The sequence below is a fragment of the Sabethes cyaneus genome, chromosome 2, assembly GCF_943734655.1.
Source record: "Sabethes cyaneus chromosome 2, idSabCyanKW18_F2, whole genome shotgun sequence".
NCBI lineage: Eukaryota > Metazoa > Arthropoda > Insecta > Diptera > Culicidae > Sabethes > Sabethes cyaneus.
In genome coordinates, this window is record NC_071354.1 from 45,867,757 (window position 1) to 45,887,180 (window position 19,424).

The 19,424-nt window shown below is 40.9% G+C and overlaps 1 protein-coding gene across 1 annotated transcript in view; it reads right to left on the minus strand.

The window, feature by feature from the left end:
• The window catches only part of LOC128735357 (phosphatidylinositol phosphatase PTPRQ), a 33,745-nt gene extending 14,851 nt beyond the window's left edge, over positions 1 to 18,894 (minus strand). The window contains exons 1-8 of the mRNA XM_053829846.1: positions 18,819 to 18,894; positions 17,522 to 18,760; positions 2,917 to 4,122; positions 2,692 to 2,858; positions 2,468 to 2,627; positions 2,043 to 2,399; positions 1,642 to 1,983; positions 422 to 1,575 (exon numbers count right to left, since the gene is read on the minus strand). Of these exons, the coding sequence (XP_053685821.1) occupies positions 422 to 1,575; positions 1,642 to 1,983; positions 2,043 to 2,399; positions 2,468 to 2,627; positions 2,692 to 2,858; positions 2,917 to 4,122; positions 17,522 to 18,760; positions 18,819 to 18,894 (4,701 nt within the window). The remainder of the gene's footprint in view (positions 1 to 421; positions 1,576 to 1,641; positions 1,984 to 2,042; positions 2,400 to 2,467; positions 2,628 to 2,691; positions 2,859 to 2,916; positions 4,123 to 17,521; positions 18,761 to 18,818) is intronic.
• Between the last annotated feature and the right edge of the window lie 530 nt (positions 18,895 to 19,424).

Genomic DNA, 19,424 nt, shown 5'->3' on the forward strand with positions numbered 1-19,424 from the left:
CCCAACGTTGAAGATTCTTTACAACGATTAAACATAGACCAATTGGGTATCCGTGTTGGGGTACTGGGCTGCTACAGCTGTTCCGTTCGGTTGAATCTGATCCTATATGTTTATATCTATGTATGCGCATGTTTGCCAATTTATTGGAAGAGTAGTGAAAATGGAGTATTGTGTTATGGCAAGGAGTAAAAGGAATCGAACTGGATACCCGTTATAAAAGTACTTTGACAACATTTATGTAAGCCTAAATAAACCAGGCAAATAAATATCGTCGAATTCGACATAACCTACAAATAATTAGTGGAATCTTTGGCCGTGGAGAGAACATTAAGTTCAAAAACATACCATGAAGACATGTTTCGAAAGTTGACAAAACTCAAGCTTAAAATATGACAAAAAACATAAATACGCAATTACTCACCCTCGTAACCATTAGCAAACGCTTCTGATAGAAGGTCAAATTCATCTCCTGCGTGCACTTGATCGTTATATCCCGGAAGCTCGCCTGTTGGCTGTAGCGCGGAAAATACTGATAGCATTTAATCTTATCGTTTTCCACCGTTTGCGTCAGCATCACTATCGATTCAACTTCGTACTGCAAAATCATACGCCAAAAATCGAAACTCGTCTCCTTCTTCGGTCCCTGCGTCGCAATGTACTCCCGCTGGTACTTGTACCCATCGATAAACGATGCGTTAATGTAATCGTTCACCTCCTCATCTTCGTCGCCCACAATGTCGTCGTAGTCCAGCAGCACACGGTTGCCATCGTACGGTATAATTCCCAGGTATCGATTCTTCTTTTCATTTTCTTTCCCAACGAAAAACGTAACCGTCTCGTTGAGCAATTGGTCCGAAAAATAGTTGATTGACTGGTACTCCTTCGTAATTTTTTCCCTGTTCGACTGTATCAACTCCTCGTAGATTCCGGAGAAACTCTTCAGAGGAATATCGGACGGTTCGTCATTTGGCGAACGAACGGCGGCTTGCGCAGCTGCAACCAGTTTGTGGCTGCGCCACAGAACCACAATCCCAAGAATAAACGCCACCAACAGGCAAACGAAAATTATGCTAACAATAACGGTGAGCTGAATTAATGAGTCTGTTCGAAAAAATTGTATCGGCGAATCGCTAAACCCGCTCTGAGTGAAAACTCTCACAATCAATGCATACTCCGTGCCGGGTTTCAATGGTCCATTACAGTAGCCTACCCGTTCGTCGCATGTCTCATTACCAATAACGTAGACCACCGGATCTTGTTCACGGCCCTGAAGATCCGCGCCAGCTACCTGCACAGGACTCCATTCCTGCGGAGTCGTTTGATACTGAGCAATACACCGCATGCCGGCCACATCGGACCAGGACCGTAGGTCAGGCCAGCCTGTGGACAGATTCCGACACGGAACCGGATCCTCCTGGCAGTGGCGCTCCGCCAGCAGGAGGGCAACATGCCGAATGTTTCCGACGTGCGAATCGAAAATGCTGTGCGATAAAATTATCTTAGCCGTTTGGGTCGGATTAGGGGCCTCCATAACGTCGACAGTGCCCCAGTTTACGTCGTCTTTGATGACGGGTACTGAAAAATTAAAAACAAAACAGTTTTTTGAAGCTTCTGTTGCACAATTACCTATTTCCTACTTACTTCCGGCAGGGGAATCAAACGAAAGGAATTTCGGATCGCTGTGATTGGCTACGTCGTTGACGAACACCACAATGGAAACATTGTAGCGAAACTCCGGTTCGAGCCGATGCTCCACGAAAGTGTACTTTTCGCTTACAACATCGCCATCCGCTATCGTCAGACTCCAGTCAAGCGTATGCTCTAAACCTGCTCTGAAACCGATAAACTGACCAATAAAACTGCGCAGATTTCCGTTTAGGTGACATGGTAGAAGCCATGAAACGAATACGGACGAATTGTAGGGTTCATCCACCGATGGCAGGGTGACATTGTATTCGGAAATCTCATACACAGAATCAGGTTCTGGAAAAACACCAATTAGAATAATTAACGTATTTTATAAACCTTTCTATTATACTTACGCGCTGGTAGAGTTCGCTGCCCTACCATTTCTGAGTATGGACCGAGACCGGCTTTAGTTGCCGCCGCTACCTGTACCACATAATTTTCAAAGGGCCTCAAGTTCAATACAGTATGAATCAAGTTCCGCTCGGTCGAGTCCGTGACTGCGGATATGTTTTCATCGAGATGATAATCGATTGTTTCATCAAAATCGTCCAGCAATGCGCAGTAACTGGGCCTCGGATAGTCGGCACCACTCGAACGGATGTGGATCCGATACCGAGTGATGACACCATTCTTCACCAAAGGAGCTTCCCAACTGACGTTCATATGGCGATATCCACCGATCAAATTCAATATGCGAGGATATTCTGGAACTACATCGGAACAAAAATTACGCAATTTCAAGCCGCCTAACCGTTTCGAAACCTACTGCGCTACCTACAATCTTCATCCGTTCGAAACTCAATTGCAGTCGATTCCTCCGAATAGCCGGCATTGTTTTCGATGCTTGCGGTGCAATTATACTCGGTGAATGGTTCCAGTGATTCCACGACAGCTGTGTACGTCGCATTCGGATCCGAGATCTGCGAGTCACCCCAGAACTATAACGGCAGGGTTGGAGGTTAGGTTCTCAACCCAAATCTAGTAATAAGTAATAAGACTTACCACTTTGGGTTCTTCTCCCTCTGGTACGACATTAGTTCGACAGATGAACCGTACCATCACCAGAGTGCACAGATTATTGTTCTCACTGGTCAGACTGGTTTGCAGCTCCAAACTACGTGCCGTTTGATTTGTCGAACGAACTGCTTGAATGTGGTACTTCATGATGACTGGAAAAAAATATTTTCTATCAAAAAAATCAATCAATGATCAAACGCAAACATTCACCTCTTTCTTTAGTTAAGATATCAACGGCAGTATTTAGTCCATCCATGGTTTTGGAGACCGGAATCACTTGTACAGTATAGGTTGCACACGCCATCACCTCACCCAGTGTTACATGCAAATCGGTGGTATTGTTGTCGAACACGTGCCTATTATCACCAACCCACGCCACAACGCGATAGTAGAGGACGCAATGTGTTCCATTCTCAAATGGTGGTTTCCATTTGGCAGACAATGACCTCGGTTCTATCTCGTAAGCTTCCAGATCCTCTACGATGCTCGGTTTTTCTTCCTTAACGGTAGCCGAAACATTCCGTTCCTTTCCGTCCACGTCATCGCAATTGATCGCGGTAATCATAAAATCATATTTTACACATGCATCCAACCCGAAAACCGTTACGGAAGTTTCTTCGGTTGAATCCTTTATGATTTCCTTCTCGAGATATGTAATCCGATATGCTTTGACAAATTGTGCGCATAATCTCGGTGGCTCCCAGCGGAGTTCGATCTGTCGCTCAACGCTATCATCGATTGTAACATTTCGGACTGGACCTAGCCTTGGCGCCAGTTCTCGTGATTCACCCAGTATTCCGCTTTTTGATATCGGAGTTATACGAACGTTAGTTGGCACCGTACATGTGTCAGTTGCTTTCCTGGTGTCCAATTCTGATAAATCGTACAGTCTTGTATCGACAGTTCGATTAACCAACAGCCTGCCGGAATCCGGGTCGGTTTGGGTAATCAAGTATTGCGCGACACACCCAGCTCCTTCACTAGGTGGCTCCCATTGAATAAGGTTGAATGTAGTCGACACTGAACGAACTGCGGAGATATGCTCTTCTAGTAGGACACCAACTTCCGAACTCGAATGTGTAGTTTGACTCTCACTAACGGGCACAACTTGAAACACATACTTCTTGCATAATTTCAGATCAGATATTAAAACTTGACTGGATGTAGTATTTACAATAGGATCCGAAAGGCCATTCCTGAAGACCAAGTAGTGGGTAATGCATTTCGATACAAACTGTGGCGGTTCCCAGCTGATCGTTACTGAATCGGAAGCATTTTGCCGAACTTCTAGCCGCTGAACCGGACCTCGAAGGTCGATGTAGGAAGTTGCTCCCGAAATGTTGGTTTTCGAAACCGGTGTGACGCTGACATTCGTTAGTAGACAAATGTGAGGGGTTTTAAGCTGGATGGCAGTTGCTGAAAGAAAATGCGAAAGGAAAACTATCACTAATAGGTACATCGAGTAAATTGCGTGTGACGATTATGCAGCGCCGTAACGTACAGTTGGGCAGATTGGCCCCCGCCAAGGGCACTGGCTTTAAGGGGTGCCAAAAACGACCTGAACCTCAGTAAGTTACTCTCGAGTGTAAGGAAATACTAGTTATAGGGAGTTGTACGAATAATGTATGACAGTGATGGCCAAAATGCGGCCCGCGGGCCTGTGTTATGCACACGAATAGCCAGAGATTTTTGCGGCCCGCAGCATTTATGGGCGATCTGATTTGGCCCGCACCTTGCCTATGCCTGGGCACCACTGATGTATGAGTATGACAGTCTAATTTAAAAAAATAATTAACTTCGAAGGAACACTGACTTAAGAAAGGGCACCCAATCGGACATTCGCCAGGGCCGCTACATTGTCTCGCTACTAGGACCATGTCTAGAATCTAGGTCCAATATTTTATAAAAAAAAAAGTGGACCAAAATATGGTACACAGCCTAGTCTAAATCTGTTCCAAAATCTGGAATAAAATCTGATTAAAAATGTGACCCAGTATGTGCTCCAAGTCCAAGATCTAATCCAAAATGTGGTCCAAAATCTGGTTTATAATCTGGACCAAAATCTGATAAAAAATGCGGTCCAGGATCCAGTCCAGACCCAAAATCTTATCTAGGCCCAGAATGTGGTTCAAAATCTGGTTTATATTCTAGTCCAATTCCAGAATCTGGACCCAAATTTGGCTCAAACTCTGGTCCAAAAACTGATAAAAAATGTGGTCCAGAATCGGGGCAAGGTTCACAATCTGGTCCAAAATTTGATCAAAAATTTGTCACACATTTTTTCCAAAAAATGATAAAAAATGTGGTTCCTAATATTATCTACACTACTACAATTTGACAAAAATGTGGGCTGAAATTCGGTCCAGACCTACCCCCTATTATAATGACAGTTCAGAGCATGTTTCCCGTAACTGTTACCAGTGTTGTGAGCAGCGCTGCAATCGCATTTTTAGGCCGTCCGTAATAAGTGATGCATTATTTCTATAGGAAAACATTCACTTTTGTAGCATCACTTATGGAAGCAAAAGCTCATCTTGCGTTACATTTGAAATGCGCGTATTACAAAATTGCACATTTATTTTGCTGATTGTAAATCGATAGCTTTTCTTCTTTGTTGTATTCATTGGCGGAACTAGCGCTCATTTCTAGGGGGGGCTATAGCCCCCGGCATTTTTTCGACCATTTTATTTCCTTGGCATATTTATATTAAATGCACATTGATGCATGAGAACTTTAAAATGTGATGCATATAAAAATTACTCTCAAGTTTTTATTATGTAAAGTTATCTAACTATAGTTTTTTCTTAAATTTAAAAATCTAGCCTAATTTTTCTAGGGGGGGCTAAATGTCTCCTAGGGGGGGCTTAGCCCCCCCTAGCCCCCCCCTAGTTACGCCAATGGTTGTATTTGTTTATAATTATGTAATTAAGATGAAAGTCGTAAGCAAATAAGATTTACTCAATCCATCACACGGCAAATATACAAACGTAAACAAACCGAGTGGAAATTTTTTGCAGTACCAACCAGCATATGTAGAAAAACAATCTTTTACTTGTTTTGGTTTTCGTTTGCACAAATGCCTTTTTGTAGGTTCATGCTTAAAACGTTCTGTATCTGTTTACGCAGTTTTGTATTCTGTGTGCAATTTAAAATTGATATTTTTCGGTGAAAATTTTTCACCGAAAAATATCAATTTTAAATTGCACACATAAGTGACCGGTGACTCAAAAATTCAAATAAGTTCTGGATTCTGTTTCAACGAAAAAAGTAGAATGAAAAGGTAGATCAACTTTGATGCAATAAGCATTTACGACGATGATTTTGGAATTGTCGGTCCATGCCGACATTTTTTCACGGTCTTGAGTGAAGCAATAGTTTCTAAATAGTATACTGAAAGACAAAATTTACACGCGTATTGCATGCAAATTCATTCAATGTTATCATTTCGAGTTATTCACCACACTCAAAGGTTAGTAGCGGAACCAGGAACCAGCATTTCGAGGTACGTTTTTTATATATGGGAGCTGTCAGTTTGTTACCCCGTGGGTCCAGACTCAGGTCCAGAAAATGGTCCAACACAGGTCTTCAAACTGAGTCCATTCCAAAATCTGATCCAAAATGTGATTCAAAGTCTGGTCAAAAATTTGGTTCAAAATTTGGCCCAGAAATTAAATTCAATTCCAGAATCTGATTTAAATTTGAAAACCGGGACTAAAAAAATCTGATAAAAACTGTGGTTTAGATCCAGTATCCAGTCCAAAATTTAATAAAAACTGTGGTCTAAAATGTGGTCTAGAATCTGATCCAGGAGGTGGTCCAGACCAGATTAAGCATCTGGGTCCAAAAACTGGTCTAAAAGGGGGTTCAAAATTTGGTCCAGAATCTAACCTAAATCTGTTTCAAAATCTGAAAAAAAGTTGAAAAAAAGTTATCAAAAAAACTGGGGCTCAAAAAAATCAGAGGGGTTGTGTACAAGACACGACCGCATATATAGGTGACGCAGGACTACGTAAGTCTCTTTGTAGTGATAGTAGCATGTATTCATGCTTGTAATCACTCGTTTCTTCATGTATACATGCTACACTCAACCCCCGCTCATATGAAAAACACCTCGTTCAGATCAGGCGAATTCATTTTTAATCTGAATATTGGGTAACTCTATTCATTTTCACATACGCGCAAGGCGCTCACCCTATGACCTTGTTGTTTTGATTTGACGAAAACAAACGTTTTGAAAACATGTCGAATATGCTCGAATTCTGAACATCCAGATTGAAGAAGTGGAAATTGGCTCGACAGTATCAACTAAAATAGTCTATTTTGAGTGCTGGAGAGAAATAAGTTGCAAATGAACTATATTGCCAAAGCTGCTGAGCAAGAGGAAACGTGTTTTGTTTTTTGCTTTTTTTTTTCAATTTGCCCGGTCAACTTAACCGTCAATTGTGTATGACGTGTGATCAGTTTTTAATGTGAACGCATTCATACCAACGGGGTTCAGATTAAAAATGTTCAGATTAAGGAAGGTCATTCCAGCGGGGGTACACGGTATATGCAACATTATACATGCTACATGCGTTGTATGTAACATTTATCAAAGTAGTAACATTGTATACGTTCAATTCTCAAAACATTGTGCATTTGAAAACAATTTAACAAAATCAAGAACACAAACTATTGCTTGCCTGCTACCTTACAGAAATTAAAGATTGTTTTTATTACCCATGGTTCCCCACGTTGCACATAAGAAGGGCTCCATATAAAGTAGCGGCCAAAATTGCCGAATGTAAAATTTCACATTTTAGCACATGCTTAAACGCGGTTTTGTAGTAAATTGTCTATATTTTTATGATTCGTGAATAAAATTTTGAAAGAAAAAAAATGTCATGTAGAAATAAGCCGTCAAAGTTGCCCATTTCAAAAGTTTGAAAAATGAGTCATTTTGAAAAAGTCAAAAAATTAAATAGTTATCGCGGATGTAAATATTATTGTTATATATCATTTTAAAACTGATATTTTAGCCTATTAAAAAATGAAATGAAAACAAATTTAAACTCAATGTGGTGCGCCATAGGCTACTTATAATAGAAATGAAATTTTCACAAACTTTAATCAAAAAAACAACTCTTGTCGCCTCTTGTCGCCGCAGTTTCTAACAGTGCGTCTGAAAGCTCGAAGTATGTTGTATCAAAACATGAATTGAAAGTTTGCTATAATTTGACGTTTTCCGAAAAAAAATAATTTTAAAATTGTCATATTTTTAGCAAGTCTTTGAAATTTTAAGTACTCTTTCAACAAATTTGATTATCTTTGTTACTAAATTTATTTAGTATCTGAAGAGAGTTTCAATGACAAAATGGGAGAATCCCCGCGAGAAAGACAAATTTTTTTTGTCAAGCAAATATTTATATCGGTAACATTTGATCAATTTTCCCCAAATCACCCTAAATATGAGTTCTTATATGTTTAAATCATTTCTTTTGTTACAAATATAATCTAGAATCAATTTGAAACTAAAAAATAATTTTGGCCAAAAATCGCAATTTTCCGACTATTGTGCGTTGAAGGGATTTTACCAATTCAATCCTATTTTATCAACAGCACATCTTTTCACTACACTTCTAATGAAACGGCAAGCATGCGTATTCATACAGAGTCTTATTATAACTGTACACTACAGCTGTAGCACATTTTTCCAACACAGATATCAAATTCGGCGAGGTTTAATCGTTTCGCAGTAAAGAATTTGCGATCTGTTGGGACAACGGACTTGTGTCATTTTTTCTGGCACACTTCCCTAACACAGACATCAAATTGGACTAGGTTTAATCGCGTTCGTAAGAAATCTGTTGGCACGAGGGGGCTTTGTCACTCTTTCTGGCGTATTTCCCAAGCAAGGACATCAAAATGGTCTAGGTTTAACCGCGGTGTTAAGAAATATTGTTGAAATGAGGCAACTTCGTCACTTGTTTTGGCTTACTTCCCAAGCACAGATATCAAATTGGTATAGGTTTAGATAACCGTAAAGAATCTTCCAACCAATCATGAAGCGAGAATTCTGGTAAAACATGGGATCATTATTTTCAATTTTTCAATAGTTCAACATCAAGAATCCATACTTTTCTTCATTTGGGTCAATTCTTAGAAGATTTTCCGATCGATTGGTGTAAGAATATTGAAAATCGATCGGAAAACCGCTGAGCTATTAGCGCTCAAAACCTTTCATTTTTCGTGACGCTCGCATTTTTCGATTTTTTGGAATGACACCCTATGTCAAAACTTGCCGTAAGACGTAGTCCTACGTCAAAACTTGACCAAAGTTTAGTTCAAAATCTGGTTTATAACCTGCTCCAGTTCCAGAATCTGGTCCAAAATTTGATCCAAAATCTGGTCCGAAATCCAATAAAAATGTGATCGAAAATGGGGTCTAGAATTTGGTCTCGATCCAAAATCTGGTTTATTCCAGAACATTTTTTTTTGTATGGGCTTATCACTTTGACCACAACATTATTGATCTATTGTAATGTTGCCCGGGTGTATGCTGTATTCTGCACTGCATTTCTGTGCTTTATCGTTATTGAGTAAACGATAAGCTTACATTTTTTTTATGCGTGCTTATGTGTTGAGGGTTTTACCCATGCTTCGATGCATGTCCTACTATACCAAACCTGTTTCGCCTCGTTATAGTTAGCACTGGTGAGTCCTCCTGAGGTTCAAAACCATTACCTCATTAGGTGCTCATACCAGTATACTAACCATAAGAAGCGTCTTCGGGATAATGTAGAACTCAGCATGAAGGAAGGGTGATGAGGGGCCAGAGAATAAACCCATGCTAAAGTCACTTTGACATCGAATGGCCTGATTCTACTAAAATTCGAACCCACGACCATTCGCTTGTCAAAGCAGACTCGGTAACCTTGCGGCTACAGAGCCCCCAGAACATGGTCCAATATCTGACTCAAAATCTAGTCCAGGTACAGAATCTGGAAACACATCTGATCCAAAATCTAAAAAATGTGGTTCAAAATAACCAAAGCCTGGTCTAAAATTTGGCCCAGAATCTGATGGAGGTTCAGCACCTGATTCAGGTTCAAAATATGCCCGAAATCTAATAAAAATGTAGTCCAAAAGCTAGTTCAAAACTATTTCTAAATTTGTTACAAACTTGATCAAAAATGTAGTTCGCAATCTAATCCAGGCTAAGAATCTGGTTAAAATCCTTATCCGTAATAATGTTGGTGGTTTAAAATTTGATCAAAAATATGGTTCAAAATCTGATTTATATTCTGGTCCAAAATCTGATAAAAAATGTGGTCCAGAATCGAGGCTAGGTCCATAATCTGGTCCAGGTCCAGAATCTGCTTCAAAATTTGTTAAAAACGTGGTCCGAAATATTATCTAAAATCTTGCTAAATCTGCTACAAATGTGGTCCAAAACTTGATCTAGAATCTGATGCAAGATTGCTTTAGGTCCTCTAAAATGTGGTCCAGAATCGAACCAGGGTCCACAATCTAATTCAAAATCTGGTCCAAATCTCATAAAGATGTGGACCAAAATCTGGCCCAGAGTCTGATGCAGGTGCAGACCAGGCCTATCTAATCAAAAAACTGATCGAAAATGTGGTTCAAAATTTGATCCAGAAACTAACCTTATTCTGTTCCAAAATCCGAAACAAAGGTATATTTGAAATCTGATCAAAAGACTGAGGCCCAAAAAATCTGATCAAAAATGAAGTCCAAAATCTGTTCCGAAATCTGATAAAACATGTGGACCAAAATGTGGTCCAGATATAGAATGTAGGCCAAGTCCAAATTAACTTCGTATTTTCATCTTGACTTATCATAGAGTTGGGCATTATTCGAATAATTTTTGCAACGTTAGTCTTTCCAACAGATGAATAAAGGCGTTTTATAGTATCCCTAGTGTGGGACAAGCCGTGAAGAAAAAAGGGCGAAAAATTTGACAAAGGGAGGGCTATTGAATCAACACATACACCTGACACATAGCAGCGCTAGGAGAGCCACGGGATAAACCAGATTAGAACGGGAGCCAATTGCGACTGTATTTGAAACCTGCACAGTTCATAACAAACAGTGAGTCTTTAGTTTTAACCACAAGATTTTGTTCCCTTAACAACTATCAATAGTCGATCACAGCGTTATATTTTACCTAGCTGCGAAAAAGGGTACTCACGTTGTTTGTATTGAGAATCGCAAACAGCACACAACCAATCATCTGTATTTGTTACATTTCTTAACGTGATCTAGCAGTGAACATGATCTGTTATCAGATTTTCCATAATCTGGACAGATAGCGACAAAGCCGGTATTTGTCGCTTATAAACAGTGATGTCAATGAATCTCCATTTAATCGTTTCTATTGCTATGGTCTTCATTCGATTTTTTTTGTCCCTAGTCTCCACAATTACTGGCATAGATGAGTTATTTTTAGTCAACTACTTTGCCGTTCCCTGGACTATTCTAGTCAACTACCAAAACTTGACCTACAAACTCCGAATCTTACTTACTTTACTTTTTCGGCAACAATTCACTTATCGAATTGAGCCGAATTTAGAAGTTTTAACGTAGAACTACGTTTTTTTTTCGTTCAACCATAAGGCCATTACAAATATTTTGTAACTTTATTTTTGTCCTTCCGGTGTTGGGCCACTGAAGGGGGGGGAGGTCGAAAAAAACGAGATTTTTTTAATCGAGTATAAAAAATATGCGTTTTAAGCATTTTTACTTAAGATTTAAGCGTGAAAACCAAATTAATTCTTTCTTTTTATATACAAGTTATTAAAACTAATAAAAAGAAAGAAAAAAATGAAAGAAATTTTTTTTTGCCGATTTTCGGAAATTCCATCGCACAATTTCCTTTTCTGTCTCGTGTTAGAAGCGTTAACTCCACTCGTACACTCATTTTTCGAGTGTTTTAGGCTGTAGAGCGCCTTGAGTGTATAACCGTACACTACAGCTGAAGCGTACTTTTTCGAAACAGATATAAAATTCACTTAGGTTTAATCGTCTCGCCGTAAAGAATTTGCGATCTGTTGGGGCAAGTAACTTTTGTAATTTTTCTGGCGCACTTCCCTAACACAAACATCAAATTGAACTAGGTTTAATCGCATTCGTAAGAAATTTGTTGGCACGAAAAAGCTCTGTCACTCTTTCTGGAGTACTTCCCAAGCAAGTACATCAAAATGGTTTAAGTTGGTCATTGTGACCTAGCGGGTTTTGTGTAGGGATGGGAACTATCATTAAAAATCGTTACTGATAACTATCACAGGGTGGCAACTGGATACGAAAAACCAAATTCCCTGATTTTTCCAGGTGTTTAATAAAATTCTAGGTTTCATATTGCGATATAATTTTAACTGAAAATGTGTTTCGATCATTGATATTTGAATTGTTTATCAATCTACGAGGTATTGAGAAAAATTTCCCCACCTACTCTATTTCCCTAGGCGAATTCTCCAATCACTTTCTCTTATTCTGCCGACCAGTAAATTACACTCCTCCCGTGAGTTCCTCATCTGTTCTTTTTTCCGCGGAAGTTTATTCGCAAACTCAGGCGCAAGCGGAGTTTTAGTGCCCATTGCGGCTAGCTCTCGAACCCGCCGTGGTGCTTTTCCTGCCAGCCACGCGGAAATGTTCGTATGTTTAATTTTCGTTCTTCAAGCCATAAGCCATGCAAAAAAGCAGTTTAATTGAGCTAATTTATTTCGCTTTACCACTGGTGGCGGTTCTACTTTCTGACCAACGCAGCTTATTTCACTTTGGATTTGGACTTTGGATTGATCGGGATTCGTAACGTGGAAGGTAGGGTCGCTACACCCGCATTTCGGTTTCAATTTGTTACAACAGTATGGCAAGTTTATGTACTGCCGTGAGTCAGTGGAATTTCTCCAACATTTTTCTCGAAAACCGAATTTCGCTGCGGTGCCACTGGCATTTATTTCGATGTTCTGCGAATTGTGTAACATGCCGCAAAATGTCCGTCCTGAAACTTCAATTTTATTCGATTCGACTTGACTAACTCCAAACGCAACGCGCAAAGTGAGTGCAAACTAAATTTGTTATATCACTTCACTTGCCTCGCAGAATAAGGCCCTTTGCAAAACACTGAGCTAATTATCGATAACCCAATCTATCGCTTGTGTGCCGTACTTCTTTATCTATTTCTACGTGTTCTTGACTACTCAATGAATCGATCATTGGGGTTGTTTGAAAAATTCCCTGATTTTGTTAAAAATTCCCTGATTATTCTAGGTTTTTCCAGGGAATTTCAAATTCCCTGACAATTCCAGGTTTTCCAGGTTTTTCCAGGTAGTTGCCACCCTGTATCAGTAATTTCAATACGTTACGGATAACTATCAGTAAGTATCAGTAATTTTACTCATCAGGGCTTTGAAGTAAAAAATAGGAAATTGTAATATTATAACTGCGTTCTTCATTGTAAGTTTACTTTGTAATTTACCAAGCGGGCTTTATGGAGGCTCGCGCAACTACGGACCAGATTTTTACCACCCAGCAGATATGTTGGGAGCACATCGTGCCTACGCATCACACGAACCAGTCGATCAAGACCAGCAATGCGGATATTTGGCGGAGTACAAACTGAAAGCGAAGAGTGGTGGAGACGTATGAATCACGAGCTACAGGTATTGTTTGGAGAGAATCCCATCGTACATTTGGCGAAAGTCAGTAGGCTATGGTGGGTCAGACAAGTCGTAAGAATGCCGGACGTTAGTGCGACGGAAACAGTTGTCTTCAACAACCTCACTGCCACCAGGAACAGGGGGCTTAACGTGCAAGATGGCACGATCACGTCGAAAGCGATTTGTGACTTTTGAGATGACTGGAAAATTGGCGACGAGTGGCTAAAGTTCGAGTTAAATGGAGGCGACTGCTTGAATCAGCACAAGCTACTCCGGCTGTAGGCTACTGACGTTGACTGTGATATATTGTGTGTGTGTCATCCACGACCACGTTTATCGTACGCAACTACCGACCAATAAGTTTAATCTAACTAATTTTTCTAACAAGGACAACGTAACTATATCAGGAAATATCAATAATAGCGAAACCTTCCTGATACTTAGTGATATTATTGCTTACTGATAACTATCAGTAGTTAATGATAGTTTTCCCATCTTTTGTGGGTTCGAATCCGGTTATAATCTCAGATAATCTAGGTTCGACCCATGCACCTTCCAGCATTGAATAAAAGATAGGAGTCACAACGACAACTTGTTAAGCGTAGCTACCAATAACCCCCCCTAGGGATGGGAAAACTATCATTAATTACTGATAGTTATCAGCAAGCAATAATATCACTAAGTATCAGTAAGGTTTCGCAGTTATTGATGCTTACTGATACAGTTACGTCGTCCCGTTAGAAAATTCAGTTGGATTAAAGTTAATGGTAGGTAGTTGCGTACGATAGACGAGAGTGACACAATATATCGTCGTTGTCGTCAGCAGCCTAGAGCCCGGGTGGCTCGTGCTGTTTCAAGCAGTCGTCTCTATTTAACTCGAGCTTGGGCAATTCGTCGCAAGTTTCCCAATCGTCTCAAAAGTCACAAATCACTTTCGACTTGGTCAAGCCATCTTGCATGTTGAGTCTTCGTGTTTCCGGTGCTGGTGGGGTTGTTGAAAAGAACTGTTGTCGTTGCTTTGTCGTTCGGCATCCTTACGACGTGCCCGGCCCACCGTAGCCTATCGACTTTCATCAGATGTAGATGGGAGTCTCTGGGATTCTCAAGCAGTGAAAGTATGTCGTGATTATATACTTCTACCCTTGATGAAAAACATGCCTCTCGTTTCGATACTCGCTGATCGGAACACCGCCTCAAGAGTAATGTTGAACAGCATACTGGATAACCTGTCACCTTATCCCAACCCTCGACGAGTCTCGAAGAGACTCGAGTGTGTCCCGCGGACGTGCGAAGCACATCACTCATTCCAATGTAGCTCTGATTAGTCGGGTCAGTTTATCCGGCAAACCGGTTTCGTGCATTATGTACCATAGCTGGTCGCGATGGACTGTATCGTATGTTGCTTTGAAATCAATAAAGATGTGATCCGAGGACACGATGTACCCTCAACATTTCTGCAAGATCTGTCGGATGGAAAAAAACTGGTCGGTAGTTGCGCGAGCCCCCACGAAGTCCACCTGATAAATTACAATGCAAAATTACAATGAATAATGCAGTTATTACAATTGCCTATTTTTTTGCTACAATGCCGTGATGGGTAAAATTACTGATATTTACTGATAGTTATCAGTATCGTACTGAAACTACTGATAGTTATCAGTAACGATTTTTAATGATAGTTCCCATCCCTACCCCCCCCCCCCTCCCTACCCCCCCCCCCTCCCCTCACCTTTCCCCTCCATTCAAAAATTCATTACTTTCCCCTAATGTCCCTTCATCAATTGTAAAACCACCGTTTCAAAAAAGTTAATTAACCAGCTCCCAAACTGAACTCTTCGCAAACTTGTTAAGAAAGCAGCAAATAATCGCAGAATTGCAAAGTTCCAACAAGACCAGGAAGTGCTTCGTGAACACGGCGTTGCTGATGAGCCTCTGCCTGGGACGCCACGAGGAAAATCAGTGAATCTCTTATACGAGAATGATATTGAACGTTCCTGTTGTCTTACACGGAAACAGAGCCAAAGGGATATGTGTGCATATGACGTAACGCAGCAATTCTCAAAGCGACGAAAATCAGCGACTCTCTTATCCGAGAATGGTTTTAAACGTTTCATTCGCAACTAACTGACGCAGATCTTTGAGCGATTCTTTGATTCTTGCATGAATATTTCTCGCATCCTACCCCGTTTTCATACAAGACGTCAGTTTCGAGAATATTCATAGAATTAGAATTATCGATAAAATCAGCTGGGGAGAAGGGATGGTTGTACATTTGTACGAGCTCATTTTACGTTAAGGACATCAATTTGGTCTAGCTTTAATGTTCAAACTATAAAATTGACTGAAAAGAAGGGGTAGTTTTAAACTTTCATAACTCTATTTAACTACTTTCAGGACATCAACTTGCCCTAGCTTTAATCGAAACGAATAAATCTTCACCTATTGGACGGGGAAACCTTGTTGCTTTTTTCCAATGTCAAGGTAGTTGAATTCAGTACATGGAAAACTCACAGCAAAGCAACGGTTGAGTAATGTACTACAGTCCTTGTTGGATGATCAATGGACTCAGACTCAGGGTTGGCGGTTTGATTCGTATCACTCTTTTGATTGTATCGCCTCAGCTAATGAGGTGCTCTTCGTGCAGCAACGGGTGTAAACCAAGAGTGCGCCGTAAAAACAAAAGATGGACCAATACTTAACTCAGCATTTTGGTAGACAATAATAAGCTCTATAAAAGCCATATGTCGGCGCATCCAAGCGGGAAATCGGGCCTGCTTTGCCCTTCGTAAAACGCTACGATCAGGAAGCATACGCCGCCGCACGAAGCGAACAATGTACCAAACCCTTATTAGACCGGTAGTTCTTTATGGGCTTGAAGCCGTGATGCTGCTCACGGAGGACATACGCGCCCTTGCCGTGTTCGAGCGGAAAGTGCTGCGGACGATATGCAAACTGAAAGCGGAGAATGGCGTAGGCGTATGACATCTAGCGAAAGTTAGCAGGCTACGGTGGGCCGGACACATCGTAAGGATGCCGGACGCCAGTGCGACGAAAATAGTCCTCTCCAACAACCCCACCGGCACCAGGAACAGGGGGCCCAACGTGCACGATGGCTCGACCAGGTCGAAAGCGATTTGCGACTTCCTTTGTACCTAAAAAGCAAAGCCATGGGTTTATACCGTCTTTAGACATTACCCTTCTTTATCGACAGACTTCGCAGCCGGCTGTTAGAGTACAGGAAAATTACGGGGCCAGTGCAACAATCCTACTGACTCTAACTAGCAAGCACCGCCTAGCCGAGATTCGAACATACGACGACTGGCTTGTTAGACCAGCGTCGTACCTCGAAGCTAACTGGGCGGCTTGCCTGTACCTGTTGTTCGTCTATTCTCTGTGCGTATGGACCGACCAGAAACTACCAGGAAATTTGTTGGAGGGTCTCATATGCCCTATCCACAAACTCGAATGTAGCAAATCCGTTGCAGGAAGCCTTTGTTTGCGAATAACGATGAGAGAGAACTCTCAAATTGACCAAATGTTCACCTTGCGACAGATCTTCGACAAATTCCGAAAATTGAACTAGCAGACTAACCATTTATTCACTCATTTATTCAATTAAATGAGTAGTAGCGGTTTATGCAAGAACGGGGGTTTCCAACAAACAGGCCAAGGTAACAGGCCATCGAGTTTGCTGTTCAACATTGCACTAGAAGGGGCTATTCGATACTACGCCCGTGTATTGTTGGCCTTTTTTGTGGCGCTTTTTAATGTATAACATCAAACTACTGTCATAAATTAACCGAAAATTCCTACCGGTTTACCCAAAAGTGTTCATAATGTGTATTGTAAGCCTTCAGGCAAAGGAAAAATATGATTTTGAAAACCCCTCCCATTAACAGAGTGGAATCTTATCTTAAATTTGATTTGTTTTAAAACATCATGTCCAACGCTTTTTTTTTAAATCATCTGAAATTGTCTAGAATGTAGTAAAAAATCGCTTTTGGTTATATTTTGTTATGACTTAAATGGCCTCTCTCATGAAAGGTGTGATTTGAAGTGCTAGGCATTGGCGGACATTATGGAGGATCCTAGGATATATCCTAGTTTACGAGAAGTCAAACTACTACTATTGATCCAAAAAAAATAATGTGCCTTACCGTTCGGTTCTGTAAGTTCAATGCTGTTCCACATCTCCCCTCGTTTTGTAGCGTCATAGTATCGCTCTTCCACGTGATAAGAACCTACACAATACACCCATTCATCGGGAACTTCCCATCGCAACCACAGGATGCCCGCGTTATTTTCGATTATCTGCAAGCTCGTTACACTGCCAATCACTTCTTCTTGAATGGTTACGCTTCTCACCACTCGCGACTTTATCTCCCCTTCCACGTCGAACAGCTCGACGGTAAACAGATACGCTTGACATGCATTTAAGCCACTAATCGTTGTATTACTTTCGTTAGCATCCACCCAAACTGTCTGATCCAAATAGGATATTCTGTATTGCTTGGCACATTCACCGTTTAGGGTGGGTTTCTTCCAGGATACCATCACTTTTCTCCCCTGCACATTTTCGACTGTCACATCTTCGTACTTCAACGGACCAATTTCTGCTAGTTTAAAAGTATTCCTCGTTGGCCTGCCACTAATTCCTAACCGATACTGAGGTGTGATAGTAATAATACGTGCCGCACACTTTTCATCCTGATCGATGAGCTGATAGGAAAATTCTCCGGATGTGCTTTCGTTTGTTAACAAGTAATTATTTTCGGATATCAACCGTTTTAACGGAATCGCCTGTCGAATCAGAAAACTTTCCAAACAATCGAAAGCTTCCCGTGGGAACGTCCAAAGAACGAGGTCCGACGAAATTGACATGTTGGCACTCAACTGATCTCGATTATCTACGTCAACAGCTATTTTGTAAGATCTGCCGTTCTTGAACTTGGCTATTACATCAAAATGATAGATATGACACGTCTTTAAATCATACACAGTAACATTTTCATTCAGCTCCACCGTTCGTTCGAACTGTTCACCAACCACTGTGATACTTTGCAAACACTCAACCGCTTCCGGTAATAAGTTCCAACTGATATTCACTTCGGTTGTGGATAAAAAAGTAACACTTGTGTTCATGACAGGAAACTTAGCTTCCTTTGCGGGACCTACGGTCCCGTCAACGGATACGATTCGCACATCCAACTCGAAAGGTTGGCACTGCTTGAGATCCTTGAATGTATATGAAGTTGACTCTTTACTGATCGCAATTTTCTGACGACCAACGAAAATTTCGATAATTTTCACACATGACAGAACGTCGTCTGGCACGGTCCAATTTAGTTCTACGGAATCCTTGGCCACCAGCTGCGTGCTTAGGTTTTCTACTGTGGCTGTAAAAGAGAAAAGGTTATCTTTCGAACTTGAAAGTTGTAGACTAATAACTAGTACCTGTTGAACAACGGTTCGATCTGTCCAAACCAGCAACTGTTGTTCCTTCGACATCCGAAACAGTTCCAATGAACATTGTTGAGAAGAGCGACGAATCCTGTGTCACATCTTTAGGGAGGCCTTCAGTTCCCTTGACCACCAGCAACTTCAAAAATGCTACCAATATCAATAGGCGAAACTTTCTTCTTCCAACAGAACGCATCACTCTTATGTTATTCTAATGATTGCTTCCAAGTCAAATTGCTTCGCACTCTTCATTTCCGACTGTTATCAAAAGGGCCCGGGTCCAAAGTGAATAACCGACCGAGCGACGCAACCAACGGTGTGGCAGAGTTGTTATCAGCAAAGTCAACGGTGGTAATTGATCGTACCAATCGATAGAAAAAGTCCCCCCAATAAACCCGTAGGCGAATTATCTCGCGTGCACACAGACCAGCAATAAAATGGTCTATAGCTTTTGTTTTACGTTTAACAGTGTCAACTCATTTTACAACGGCAACCATAATTTCACTGCTGCCCTGCTGTGTGTGCCTTTAAAATCGCTCATGACCATAAAGCAATTTACCATCAATCAGTTTCACATTCGACAAACAAACTCTCACGTTT